We start from the raw sequence: 13799 nt of genomic DNA, 5'->3' as shown, positions 1-13799 counted from the left end.
TTTAAAGGGATCAAAAAATACTTTTAATGTTAAAACCCGTTGGGATGCGGCTTAAAAGCGGAATGTTATTCGAAAGAAGATATCGGTTCATATGGGGTTTGAATGTCCAAACACGGGTGGAAAATATCCCACATTTCAGCATCCTTTTTGTAACTACTTTAAATTTCGTCTGAAATTCAAATCAAGGTTAACCTGTTTAAATATTTTTGGTAAATAATTGCAACTGGCTTTATCTCACTATACAAATATTTATTTAAAAATTTAAAAAAAGTTATGTTAGTTCAGGTGTTGAGTAGCTTCAAATTTACAGAATTTTCATAGTTTTGTGGGTTTCGTAACCAAAAAAAAAAACAAAAACCAAAACCTTAAAATGTATTATAAGTTAACCTAAAGGTCAAAACATTCAAAATGTATATTAAGCATCAATTCCATGCCTTAAGTTACTAAAATTTTTGATAGAATTATTATATTAACCGCTGTATGAATACATTTCATTGGAAATAAAAGTGAAATTCCATATTTTGATGCCAGTATAGAAATTATGAAGAAATGACCTTTTGTAAACTAATAAGTCTGTTGAATTAAAAGACTAACAATGTCTTTAGTCTCGGTTCGTCGAATTTCAAAAGGTCTGTCTAAAATTGTTAAGTTATTTCCTCAAAATCTACTGCTAATTTTCTGTACATACCTCCATTAAAAATTTCACCGGACAAATGTTATATCAAAAGGTTGGCCACGCTACGTTGAGGTTGCATGACGGTCTTTTTTGTGTTTTTGCTTTGACATCTCTCTAAGGGGATAAACTTTTATACTTCTTTTGGAATATTTGTCTATATTATTTCCCATCCATTCCATCAGGAATAAACTTTGTTTCTAAACAATTATTCATTTAGTTTTGTTGTTTTTCTTTTTATTTCTCAGGAAATGTGACAGCACACAAGTTTTTGTTAAGGACTCCCTAACCCACTGCATAGATCACTGTAAATCGATAACAATGTGCGGTGAAGTTCAAGTTCCTGACGACCATCTCGATGTAAGTTTCAATTGACGACACACATCAGTCCTTACGTAATAGGCTAATAAAATTTGTTTGTCTTTTTAGGTGTGTCGAGTGTGCAATGCCACAGGCCAGGATTGCCGCCCTGAACCCACAACACAACGAGGACAAGGCATTCAAAATGCTGATTTTGTGTTCTATGTGTCAGCCAGACAGACAGAACGTTGCCATAAAGGCTTGACAGTGGCATATGCCGCTCACTGTCAACAAGAAGCTGCCCTAGACAGACCAATAGCTGGTCATGCCAACTTATGTCCAGATAGTATAAGTACCAAACCACAGGAATTACAAACACTCCTGTCCACTGTAAAGCATGAAATTTTACACGCCCTGGGCTTTTCAGTGAGCTTGTATGCGTTCTTCCGCGATGAACATGGTGAGCCACGCACCCCCCGGAAATCCGATACGGGGAAACCTTACCTCAACGAAAAGTACGTACACAAAATACATACATATCTCTTGCAAAATTATGCTAATTATTCTCAATTGACTAACATTTGGATTTCAGGCTACAGATTCACCAGTGGAGTGACAAAACAATACGAAAAATTGTGCGAGATAAGTGGTCTGTGAGGGGTGGGACGATTCGAAAGGTGGTTGATATGATGGTGACACCGCGTGTCGTCGAAGAGACTCGGAAACACTTCAACTGCCCTGACCTAGAGGGTGCCGAGCTGGAGGACCAGGGTGGCGAGGGAACAGCACTCACCCACTGGGAAAAGAGAATTCTGGAGGTAGGCACACTTTAAGTATATCATACAAACACCGCATCGGTGAAATTTAGTCAATACGTTATTGATCGGGAGGGAAGTTTAATGTTGAAAATTTTGTCTGCCATCTGCCTTCAAACCTTCAAATATTGTCACAACCTGACACCTAGAGAATATGGGATATTGAAATTGAAAAATATAAAAACAAACTGCTGTCGCTGTGTCATGTAATTTTGAACAATTTGTGGGTGCGTTTTAGAGTAAATATAAATTGTTATTCGGCGTCCGTGGCTTTTGCGGTGTTCTTAGTTGAATAAAAAGAAATAAAAGCAAATTAGATTTTTGATGACACACATTTAAAAGATTATTCCGACGATAAATTCCATTGTAACGATTAAATATAGAAAGTGGGTTGGGGTATTGTTTCAAAATGTATTTTTAGACCAAATTACTTACAAATTATTAATTCTACCAGAAATATACCACACGCAGCGTTACTTTTGATATTTAAAGTAAATTCGTAGTTTGTATTTATTATTCATAGATCATCACAAGAGTTTAAATACAAAATTCGTAGTTTACAAAATTTTTCAAAAGCACATGACTTTATTGATTGATATCGGGTGTTTTCTTAGATTACAATTTTTCTAAACAACGATTTCTTTGTAGACTCTTCAATTTCTCTAGTGCTTCTGTCGTTGACGGTCGAATTGTAGATCAGTGCATATCCTCAGTATCTTCCTCTCGTAGGCTTTAAGTTTTTCCATTGCAGTTTTTGATATGGTGAACCATATCGGAAACTGTAGGAGATAACTGCACGTAGCAGCTGTTTGTATATCAACAGTTTCATTGGTTTCCTGAATCCTGTTTTCTTCTTCAAGAGAGGATGAACTCGATGGAGTGCGATGTTGGCTTTCGTTATCACAGCCTTAGAGTGTGGGTTGAATCGCAGCAGCTCATTGAAGTGTATTCCCAGGTGTTTAGTGTTCTTCTTGGCTTTAATCCTTGATCCATCCGGAAACGTCAGAATAAGGTTTCGGGCCACTGATGTTGGTGAAGGGTCTCCGGAAGCGCACCAATTCCGATTGGGAAGTGTTTATCCTTATTCCCCACTTCTGGTAGTAATCGTAGAGTCTGATTATGTGTGCTTCTACTCTTCGGGCTGCGATCGTAGGGAGCATGGAGAACGAATAGGTTAGCCCGTCATCCGCAAACAGCATGTTCTAACAATCCGTTGGCATTGCTGATCAGATTTCATCAGGCTATAGAGGAACGGTCCAAGTTTAGATCCTTGCCGTCTTTAATCGTTGACTTGCAACTGTCGATTTCTACGAAGAAGTTTCTGAAAGAAAGAAAAGAAAACAAAATTTCTATTATTGGCTGTGGGATATTAAAAATTCGGAGCTTATGAATGAGAGCCTCAATGCATACGCTGTCAAAAGCTTTCTCGACATCCAAAAAGCAATTAACTGTGGCTCGGTAGCTATTGAGAGCGGCGGCGGTGACGGATTGAAACTTCAAAAGTGGATGGATCGTTGAATGAGCTTGTCGGAATCCAGACTGCATGTCGGGGGTGATGTTTTGTTCGTTGCAGAATTTCTTCAGCGTCCTTAATATGACTTCTTCCAGAATTTTGCTGATGTTGTTGTTTGCAATATAGAATAAGTTCGCTAGGATAATGCAAAAGAGGCCTCCAATGCAGCAGATTCTGGACTAGATACTCCTGCTCATCTAACCGTTAAAAAGGAAACTCATAAAGAAAGTGAAGGAAAGAATGGACCTTTTGAAAGAACAAACCAAAATTCAAGGAAACTTTCATTGTTTTCGTTTGATTCGTATATTTCAGATTCTTTAGATTCATATGGTGTTTTGAAGCTTATCGCTATGTTAAGAACAGCGCAACAGGCATTTATGATGTCTTTTGCCTTATCTGGAACGTAATGTAGTTCTCGTGCCCCCCATAATGCACCTGAATTTGTTCCTCAAAACACCAATTGACCTTTCTACATGATTGCGTGCTTTAGCATGAATAGAACTGAAGATCCTTTCTGTAGTTCCTTCTAAGTGGATAACCAGAGTCTCCTAAAAGAAATATTTGAAAAAGAATTTGGTAAATTTTTTAGAAAAACTAGGTCTTTACCTAAAAGCCATGTACAGAAAAAAACCTCCCGTATTTTTATACGTTTATATTTAAAACTATTTATAGATAAAATGATATTCCGGGTATAGTTAGATAAAGGTCTACGTGCTGTTCTTAGTAATCATGGCCCTTATGTGACACTTTGGTGAGCTGTTGCTAAATTTGGTGTGTTAGGTCCGTATTTTCCAAAGAAAATGGGCAAAAAAGTAAAGTTAATGCGGATCGCTACTGTCACATGATTGAGACCTTCCTCCAACCAAACTTAAATCAGTTTACTAGGAACCACAAAGAAGTTTGGTTCCAATTTAAAAAATTCAATTACATTTTTCTGTTAAATTGTTTATTTATTTTTCATTGTATTCCATACAAATGAATCATAGCATGATCCAGGATGTCTAGCATCAACGCATTTAATCTGAAGCTTATGATCACAGGCCTTTTATCTTAAGTTTGTATAAATTTGATAGTTTTGTGGTTAAATGGGTATCACCATTTAATAATTTAAATGGTGATATCCTTTTTTGATGTTGTATATCCTTTTTTGGTGTTCTAATTCTTACGTGTGTGCCATCATTTTTGATAGAAATTCTTCTTTTTCGAATACGAATTTGTTGATGGTTCAAAAGCCAATGAACGTTTGAATAAACTTACATTGACTGTATGGATTATAACAATAGTTGTCCGTTCTTGAAGCATTTACAAGAAGCTGGCCCTTTGGCAACCATACCACTTGAAAAACCAAAATAAAACAGTTAATTCAGAATACAATGCTATTTTTGGGAAATCATGGAAGAAGTTATTGATGGTTTCGGAGAATATGTAGTTAAATAATAAAACCATAATTGAAACACGTTTTTCACAATTTCAATTCAAATTTAGAGTAATGGGGATATAATTTTCTTGAAATCTTTAAAATAAAATATTTTCAAAATATTCAATACAAAGTTCTCGGAATAATTAAAAAATAAGAGTGGAATTGGAAGCAGCAACAAAACAAATCAATTTGTCGCTGCCTCAATTAAAAACAAAACTTCCAAATCGCCATAACAAACTGAATTGAATTAATCTTTAATTAGAAAATGCTCCGACTCCGATATTGAATGTAAAAAAGATAAAAAGCAAACAAATTTTATCCTGCAGTGTTTTTGTTTTTGTTTTTTTTATTTATATGATTTAAAAATTACAAAAGAAAAATCGTTTGATACAATTATCTTACCTTTTCTTCTGTTCAAAAAAGAAAACGAATAAATTTCCATTAAATATTTAAACGTTTACTTTAAGGCACAGGTGAGTTTATTGTGTGAATGCTTTTCTTTAATTTTTTCGATTTTATTCAAGTCAAGTAAGAGTATTACCTACCTAACTTAATAGAAGAATTTTAAATCGAAAAGAATTCTTTTTTATTTTGTTGTTGTATTGTGAATTACATATTTACCCAACCGCATGAGTCCACAATAAAAATAAGGTTTCGCACCACAATTTGGAGGAATTTCTAGGTTTTGTTTGTCTTTAAAACACCCCCAAGAGTGTTACAAAGATGATTCGTCTAACCTGGGAAGAAGAAAATAATGTTTGTTCCTTGAAATACCCACTGGCTTCAATTTCAACAAACGCAAAAACGAGTAAAATGTCTCAACTGGAATTTTTTTTCTTTGCATTAAAGTGGGTTGTATTTAGATAAGACTTATATATGTACTGAATTTTAAAAACATAATATTTCTGGAGGGTCATTGAAATGGTTTTTGTGAATATTTTATTCTGCGAGTATCTACGAAGGTATTTTGATGTATCATAATACTTTTAAAATAATCATTTTGATATTTTTCTAAAATTTAAATCATTGAAGCTGGTTTTTGTATTAATACTTTTTCAAATTGAAAACTAAATTTAGACTGAAAAAGAATTCATAAAACTCTTCATAAATGCAAGAGCTTTTTTAAATAGACATACAGTAGTGTAGATACAATTGTGAGGCAGGAATTTGTAAGTAAGTTGTAGAATCATTAAAGAACTATAGTTATAACCAGAAAATCTTTAAAAACCACAACCTTCTGAATTTGAGATCAAATAATTTGAAAACAAAAGCTGTTTTAAACACCAAACCCACCCCAAACAATTTTTCAAGTGGCTTCAAAAATCTTGCGAGATTAATCAATTTCGAAATTCCATGGAGGCTTATTATTTATTAATGAGGGCATAATGAAGCTTGCCCTGTGTGCGAGTAATTTCAGGAATGTATGCATGTCGAATGCGAAGGGATTATTTCAGAGTGCACTTTTCATGACCCAAAACAGAGTCGGGTACCCGAAAAATGTACGGGTACCCGGTTTTGTATAAGTTAAATTCCATATAACACAGGAACATAAACATTTTGCTCTACTTATATGTATTGAATTACTTACAAAATAAGGTCATGACAATAATGGATAATGGCCCAAGTAACGTTAACTGCCAATCTGAGCATCAACTTATATTCCATTAAAAAGAGTCCGCATATTTCTTCTCTTCCACAGAATTCTACCTGTTACAGAAATAACATCTCTGACAAAAATGTTGTCTATACCACTAATGTTATGTTCACGAATACATTCACAATATAGCTTAGACACATATACCTTAGCTATGCACGTTGAATTTTCTTCACAATTTATAATGTAGAGGGCGTTGTCACTATTTTTAATTTTAAGTTCGATCTTAACTTACCGTTAATTTCTAAACTTTAATTATTTTTAACTTCCCATAGGAAGTTATTGTAATGGGTCCGATTTGTCGAATTGAACATTCCTCAACGCTTCAAGGTCCCTAGAGTCGAAATAAAAGATTTTTAGAAAGATGTCTGTGCGTGCGTGTGTACGTACGTACGTTCGCGACGTTTTTTTCGTCGTCCATAGCTCAAGAACTAGAAGAGATATCGACTTCAAATAAATTTTGTTCTACAGATAATAACGCAGAAAGATGCAGAAAGGGCTCTCAACAAAATTGCGTGAGTGGTGGTTTTTTGGTTAACCCTAAATATCACACGAACCAATGACGCTAGAACCTTGAATTAAGTTTTATATTATAAAATGTAACGTGATACCAAACCAATATATTCTTGGAAATAAAATCCAATTAACGTTTTTTTTGATAAATGAAAAAAACTGAAAAAAAAAATTTACGAAAATAAAATGATTTCATCTCCAAAACGTTTTTAACATCTGGTAACATTTTGAAAAAAAAATCAAATTGAAAGTTTTTTTTTATACAAAATAAAAACCTAAACAAAAAACAAAAAGTTGTTAAAAATAGAATTTCGACTCAAATATCTTTTCAAAGCTTTAAACTACTTTTATTTTGAGAAAAATCTAACTGACAGTTTTTTTTACAAAAAATAAGAACCTAAAAAAAAACAATATTAAAACTTGGTAATAATTTACTTTCGACCCAAATAGCTTTTCAAAAATTAAAAATATTGTCTTCGAACTTTTTTTATTTCCAAGAAAATGTTGTTTTCGATATTCAGTATTTATTTTTATAAAAATCCAACAGTCCGTTATTTTCATACAAAAAATTAAATCCACAAAAAAAAAGTACGCAATTTTGTACAAATTGATGTTCGGTTATTGATATCTCTCAAATTAATTTCATTCATCTAATTAGCAGATACAAATTTAAGAAATGCTACTAAAATTGGTAAATATTTGTTTTCGACTAAAAATCTATTAAACAAAACTAGAATTTCAAACTAAATGAAAAATATTGTTGGTAATTTTAAAATTTTTAAGAATAATTCAACTGACAACTTTTTTAACCCAACACGAAAGCCTACAAACTATTAAGCCAGACAAATCGACAGACGGGATGGGAAGTTATCAGTGTGGGTCGCATCCTAGCGTCTTTTTTAATTATTGCTTTGCATGTTCTCCTTCTTCTGTAGTTGACTGACTTCAAAAGTTAAGAAAACATATATTTTTATTTGCAGTTTCGTTCTTGTTGATTCTCATTAAAATCTAAAATTATTTGTTGAAAAACTTAGCTTTTTATTATAATAAAAAATTGAAATACTCGGAAAATAATATGTCAAAAAATGTGGTTTGTGTATTATAATGATTAATATTTAAGGCAACTTTTTTCATCGGCCATATCTAAAAAACCAGAATTGTCTTACAACTAATGAAAGAGTTCTAATTTGTACGCACTAACCACAACGGATAGGTTACCTCATACTAGAATAAAAGAACGGAAGAGAAACATCTAGCTTTCAACTTTTTGTCATCCTTGGTCTACTCTAAAGGTCCAACGAGTTTATAGTATAAAAATGGCAGAGCATCAAGGGCTGCTCGTGACTGCCATCTCTACCTACCTGGTCTACTCAATGATAGGAGAAACGTGGACTACTCAATATCAGGAAGATTAAGATTTTATTATAATGGTACTAAAGTTAAAGCAAAATATAAAAATATACATAGAAATCAACACAAGTTTACGTAAAGTATGGTACCACAAGTTAAACAAGTTTAATTCACCTACAATATTAGCTCCGAGGAAACTTAATAATCAAGTCTACATTGAAGGTTAAAAATATCATACATTCATAAACGAAAGGCATTTAAACTTTGCTACTTGCTTCATATTTTATATTCAATTTAAGTTTAACTTTGAAAAGTAATGAGATTGTAAGATATTGCATTTTTTAATTCAAAAGGAACTCTTTTATAAATATGAAAAAGTTCAAGGTTCCTTCATCGTTATTGTATAAAGTAGTTATATCCCAGATATATTATTTAGAAATGCAATTTTGACTCGACTACATGGTTATTACTCCTACATGGTCAAGTTTTATTTTCTCATTTTATTTGTTGGAAATCCAAGAGTTTCGCTTGGAAAAAATCTTTCCAATTCTATTTATGAATTTAAAACGTGGAGATTGAAAAACCGTCTTTAGTACTTATTCTTTATGTTTTTTTGTATTCATTTCATCTCAATTTAACTTCTCACCTATTTCTGCATCAAAATTAAATCGTGCCTGACCAGAAGCAAAAACAACCAGAGAGCTATTTAAAATTTTCAATATCCCTTTCTTTAGGGCTTAAGTTTGATGGTCTTCTGTTAAATGACGGTTGGTCTATATTCCGCTTGGTGCTGATAAGTAAATCTGTTGAGCAATATAAAATATTTGCAATTCCAATGTTCATTCCAAATACTTTAAATTCTTCTTTTTTTCTATTTGTGCATTTTTAGAATGAAGCCATGACTGGAACCCACACACAATCTCCGGTGTTCTCCAGAATCACCCTCGCCTTGATGGAGGACTCAGGCTGGTATAAGGCAAACTTTTCTATGGCATCGCCATTATCCTGGGGCAAAGGATTGGGTTGTACCTTTGCAATGCGAAGTTGCAAGGACTGGATTCAAATGAATAATGGAAGGTTTGTTTACCTATATATGTATTTTTAATTTTATAACTAACTTTTTTATATTTGGCGTATTAACTTGCTTAAATTGTTTTGTATTCTTTTTTTTTGGAAAAGTTTTCAAAGCAAAGACGGAGAGGATTCAATGCGGTATGATAGAGTTTTAATACATGTTTTTGAAATAGTTTTTGTTTTATGAAATGTTTGTTTCGATGTCAAATTGTCAAAAAAGTTTGAGCCAGAATATAAGTAACAGCCAAAGCTCTCTTAAAAGGATATCAACGAGCTTTTATTGAGTTTTATTATGATTTTTCTTCTTGTTCTTCTGTTATGTAAACAACAAGGTCTACCAACTTTTGAAATCAATTTAGACAATCTATTATACAAATCGTCACCTGAGTTCTATCTTGTTCAATAGACCATTTTTGACAGAATTGAGTTAGAAATGCAGTTTTTATAATTCGAGGGTGTTCTTTCGATTGGCGCAAACCGTTTTGTTATATCTTATTTAGTTTTCAAGTTATGTAGAACTGTTTTGTTCAATAAACCACTTTTCTATTTTCTATATCATACGAGATCCCCATTTTTGCACTTAATTTGGGTTTGATTGTCTTCAAATATTCAATGGGTATTAAAAGAAAGACCAATTTTATTCCAAACTCGTGCAAAGACTTCAACCAAAAAGAAAAAGAGCAGTAGTGGTATCTCGGAAAAAGTTTACATTTATGTATTCTTTGGGAAAATGCAATCAAACATTTGGTGTCTGCCAAACATTTGTTTGTCTCAAAAATATAAAAATATTTGCGTTAAATGTGCTAAGTCCACAGCAACAAGAATTCCGAATACAAGTGATGTAATCGTAATGGCCTTTGCAATTGCCTGAAAATTCTCAGAACCAGAACCCCAATCACTAAAATTTTGTTTATTAACATACCCACCGAGTGAGAAATGTACTTTTCACTGAAGAAAATTGTATTCGAAAAATCGCCGTCCACCGCCTGTTGTTCAAGCACCCATTTGACGTATCTACGATGTTCTCAATGGTCAGCTGGCTTCAGTTGTTGTGTGAGCTTAACTTTATATAGATGTATGTCGGTGTAGATCCAAATGCTAAATTCGCCATAATGTACAGTAAGACTTAGGAATTACTAAGAATGACGAGGAACCGATACATTCGGGTCGGCAACACTTTTACTTACAGCAGCGATATTTTCAGTTAAACGAGCGCAACGATGATGCACAGGCCTTATAATACATGTAACCAATTAAGTCTTTTCAAATTTCTTCACAATTTTGCCAATTACTTGCGTAGTTGGACGATTGTGTAAACTATAATCTCCTCTTAAAGCACTATATTTGGCTGTGGCAGAATCACCATTTTTATAGTAGGTCTCCGATCCACTCTCGTAAATGTCAGATTTTCAATTGACAAAAAAAATAGTTTAACTACTTAGCTAGATGTCGAATTTTAGCGTTATACTTATGAAACTGCAAAATTGATAACCCGTTACTTTTTCGTGCTTAGTAAATTTTAGTTGACATGATATTTGGTTTGATTTAAAAGTTATTTATAGAGCTAGCAAGAAATTTGAATTTAAGACATAAGATAACAGCCACGTTATGAATGGAAGGGTTTTACGTCAACACTTTTTGGACTTTGTAGTTAGTAACGTAGCCTACGAATCCAAAAAAAATTCTAGTCATTTTGATGCATTCCAAGGACATAATAGGATATACATTGCTGATCGATCGCCAAAACTAAAATTAAAAAGCCTTAAGACACATGTCTTTAAGCAAAATACGGTGCAATGCCGCTTGTCGAATGCCTATTTATAAAATTCGACTAAGAATCGACAAACCTGAGTTTTCGTAAACACTAAAGTCTATTGCAGTTATATTTTTGATCGACGCACAATGTTTTGATTCTTCATACCATAACTTCTTCGAGATATTTCTTCACGACATCCTAAAAGTTCTTATGGTTTGTGAACTATGACTGCTAAATGTTCACCTTTTTCAAAGTGAATATTAAGAGTTTTTACTTTTATTGGAAAGTCCTTTTTAGAATGTCAATTTCCGACATTTATTTAAATTCTACCAAAAATGTTCACTATTAATTTAGGTTGTTTTTATAACCAGATGTCATATTTGAATTCATAGAAAGTTAAATCAATAAAGTATTTTTAAAAAACTCAGAGTTATTCAGTAGTTAAAGTAATCAAAAATATTTTCGTATGTCAATACTCCTACGAAATCAACCAAACCAATATTGCTTAAGGAAGAATTCCTAAATAAAAGTATATTCCATGTAATACACTGCGAAAATATTTTCAATAGATTCAATGCATTGTTTTAGTAAATAAGAATGCTTGTGGCAAAAAGTCCTTCTAAGTGCCAAAAATAAATAAAAAAGTTTATAAAGTGATGTTTTAAATAATTTTGACTTCACATTATTCTATAAACTTTGAAATATTCATTAATATTCATATGGACAAGCATGAATTTCTCCATCACATTCCATTTTAAAAACTTTGTCTTTCATGCATAAAAGTATACTAACTCAGATACCTTCTTTCACTACAAGTTGAGATTAGAAACAAAAGAGTGCAATTTGTTTAAGCAATAAATTTGTTTAAGTAAAAACATAGAATAACTTTCAACTTTGATTATCCTACAAAATATAAATTGCATGCAAATAATTTCTAAAATTAAACAAAAGCTAGACAAAACAAATATTGCTATACTCATAGAACAAGGAAACCAAAATATTGAGTCTGGACTTTTCTGCAATGTTATTATACATAATACCTTCAAGAAATGTGTTTTCGTTTATGGTTAGTAATTTAGTAATTTATACGAATTATTTCTTTTTCCAGAGGCCGATCAATACACCCCTTCTGCTCGAAAGTCAAAAGAGATCCCCTTCAAACAGAATGCACCGATGATAGGAATTCTGTTGCACTTTGTAACCTCATAAGACACGACTACGAATTGGCAAAAGAGTATCAGGTATGTACATATATATAGACTTTTTGAATTCCTTTAAATTAAGTTCATTTTTTTATTACCATTGCAGAACTTTGATACCATAAACCATGTTAAAGACGGTGAAGAGGGATTTTATGGTGGTTCAGTGTCCCTTGCCGATCATTGTCCCTACATCCAAGAATTCACTTGGCGAAGTAAAAACATTATCGTCCGGGGGTCACATTGCAAATTTGAAGAAAATAATCCAAGTAAGTCCTTACGACCTATTCTCATACGAAATATAATTTAAAATACCCCTTCTTTTTCTTTAGAACCAGAAAAAAACTTCGCCTTGGAGAGTTATGGCAAAGGATCAAAGTGCTTTGATCACAGCGAAAACATGTGGGAAGAGCGATCATGTCGACAAACACGAGAATGGCAGCACTGGGGATCCGGCTGCTACAAATATAAATGCGACAATGGACGCCTCCATATAGTGGTTGCCAATTACTCGTATGAGTGTTTCTTCCCCGGCCAACAATTGTCAATTAGGGTCTTTGCCAATGGATGGCTTCACAAAGGTGCCATCATATGTCCACCGTGCCATGAACTTTGTGGAGAATTCTTCCAACGGCAGGGATCTCAATGTAGGCTTCGTGAAGAAGCGCCACCTTCGAACAAGTATCCTCGTGATAATCTTGCTTGTTCGGCGTCAACCTTTACATCACCACACACCAAAATCGGATTTTTAGTTTTAAGCTTTTTATTTTTATATTTAAGGACGAGTTAGAAATTGGATTTGATTTTAATTTAGACTACTTTATCTTGTGATAATTTATGTACGACGCTGCAAGCCCCAAGATTGCATAGCACAAACAAAAGAACGAAAATTGGTGCGTGTTGCACTGGTTCTTATCTTAACGAACATCAATTTAAAACTGTTTTCTTTTAATTTATTCACATCACAAATCCAAATCTATGATTTATTTATTATATTAATTTTGTTCTTATTTTATAATCGTGTTTGTATAGTAATTGTAGTTATTGTAAAAGTACCTATTATAATTCATAAGGTCGTCGTCGAAAGCACATTCCAAGCGCAAAGATGAGCACAACTTTTATTGCATTTCTATTAGATTTTTCTATAAAAACAAAACATAAGGTAACTTCTTAAATTGTATTTGTAAAATGTGTAAGTTTATTGTTTATATTTTTATTTAAATTAATTTAAAACTAGTGAAAACATTTATTATACGTGTGTATAGTGTTTCTAAAAACTACAATTTTATAAGCGATTCTCTAGAACCGCTCAGATATTAATTTACTCTTGAGAATGTATTTTTTAAAACAGGAATGTAAATCTAAGCAAACAAATTATATAACATAAAAATATATAAAACAATAAAATAAGAAATTATTATTTTACTAAATCAAAATATAAAAATGTGCAGCTAACATGGGCTGAGATTTACAAAATAAATAACGTTGCTGTTTTATTTAAATAAAAAAGCTATAGTTGTTTATCAATATTA

At 32.6% G+C, this 13799-nt stretch overlaps 1 protein-coding gene across 2 annotated transcripts in view; it reads left to right on the top strand.

Moving 5' to 3' along the window:
• LOC129938867 (leishmanolysin-like peptidase) overlaps nt 1-13799 on the top strand; it is a 167027-nt gene extending 153228 nt beyond the window's left edge. The window contains exons 5-12 of one of the 2 annotated variants that reach the window (XM_056046673.1): nt 922-1033; nt 1103-1488; nt 1566-1791; nt 9128-9315; nt 9418-9450; nt 12177-12309; nt 12377-12536; nt 12600-13799. In XM_056046673.1, coding sequence (XP_055902648.1) covers nt 922-1033; nt 1103-1488; nt 1566-1791; nt 9128-9315; nt 9418-9450; nt 12177-12309; nt 12377-12536; nt 12600-13057 — 1696 coding nt within the window. In that variant the 3' untranslated portion in view covers nt 13058-13799. The remainder of the gene's footprint in view (nt 1-921; nt 1034-1102; nt 1489-1565; nt 1792-9127; nt 9316-9417; nt 9451-12176; nt 12310-12376; nt 12537-12599) is intronic. The other variant, XM_056046674.1, reaches the window with a different exon arrangement.

Source organism: Eupeodes corollae, chromosome 1 (genome assembly GCF_945859685.1).
Source record: "Eupeodes corollae chromosome 1, idEupCoro1.1, whole genome shotgun sequence".
NCBI classification, from domain to species: Eukaryota; Metazoa; Arthropoda; class Insecta; order Diptera; family Syrphidae; genus Eupeodes; species Eupeodes corollae.
The sequence above is the reverse complement of the archived record's forward strand: the minus strand, read 5'-3'. Positions and strand labels throughout refer to the sequence as shown.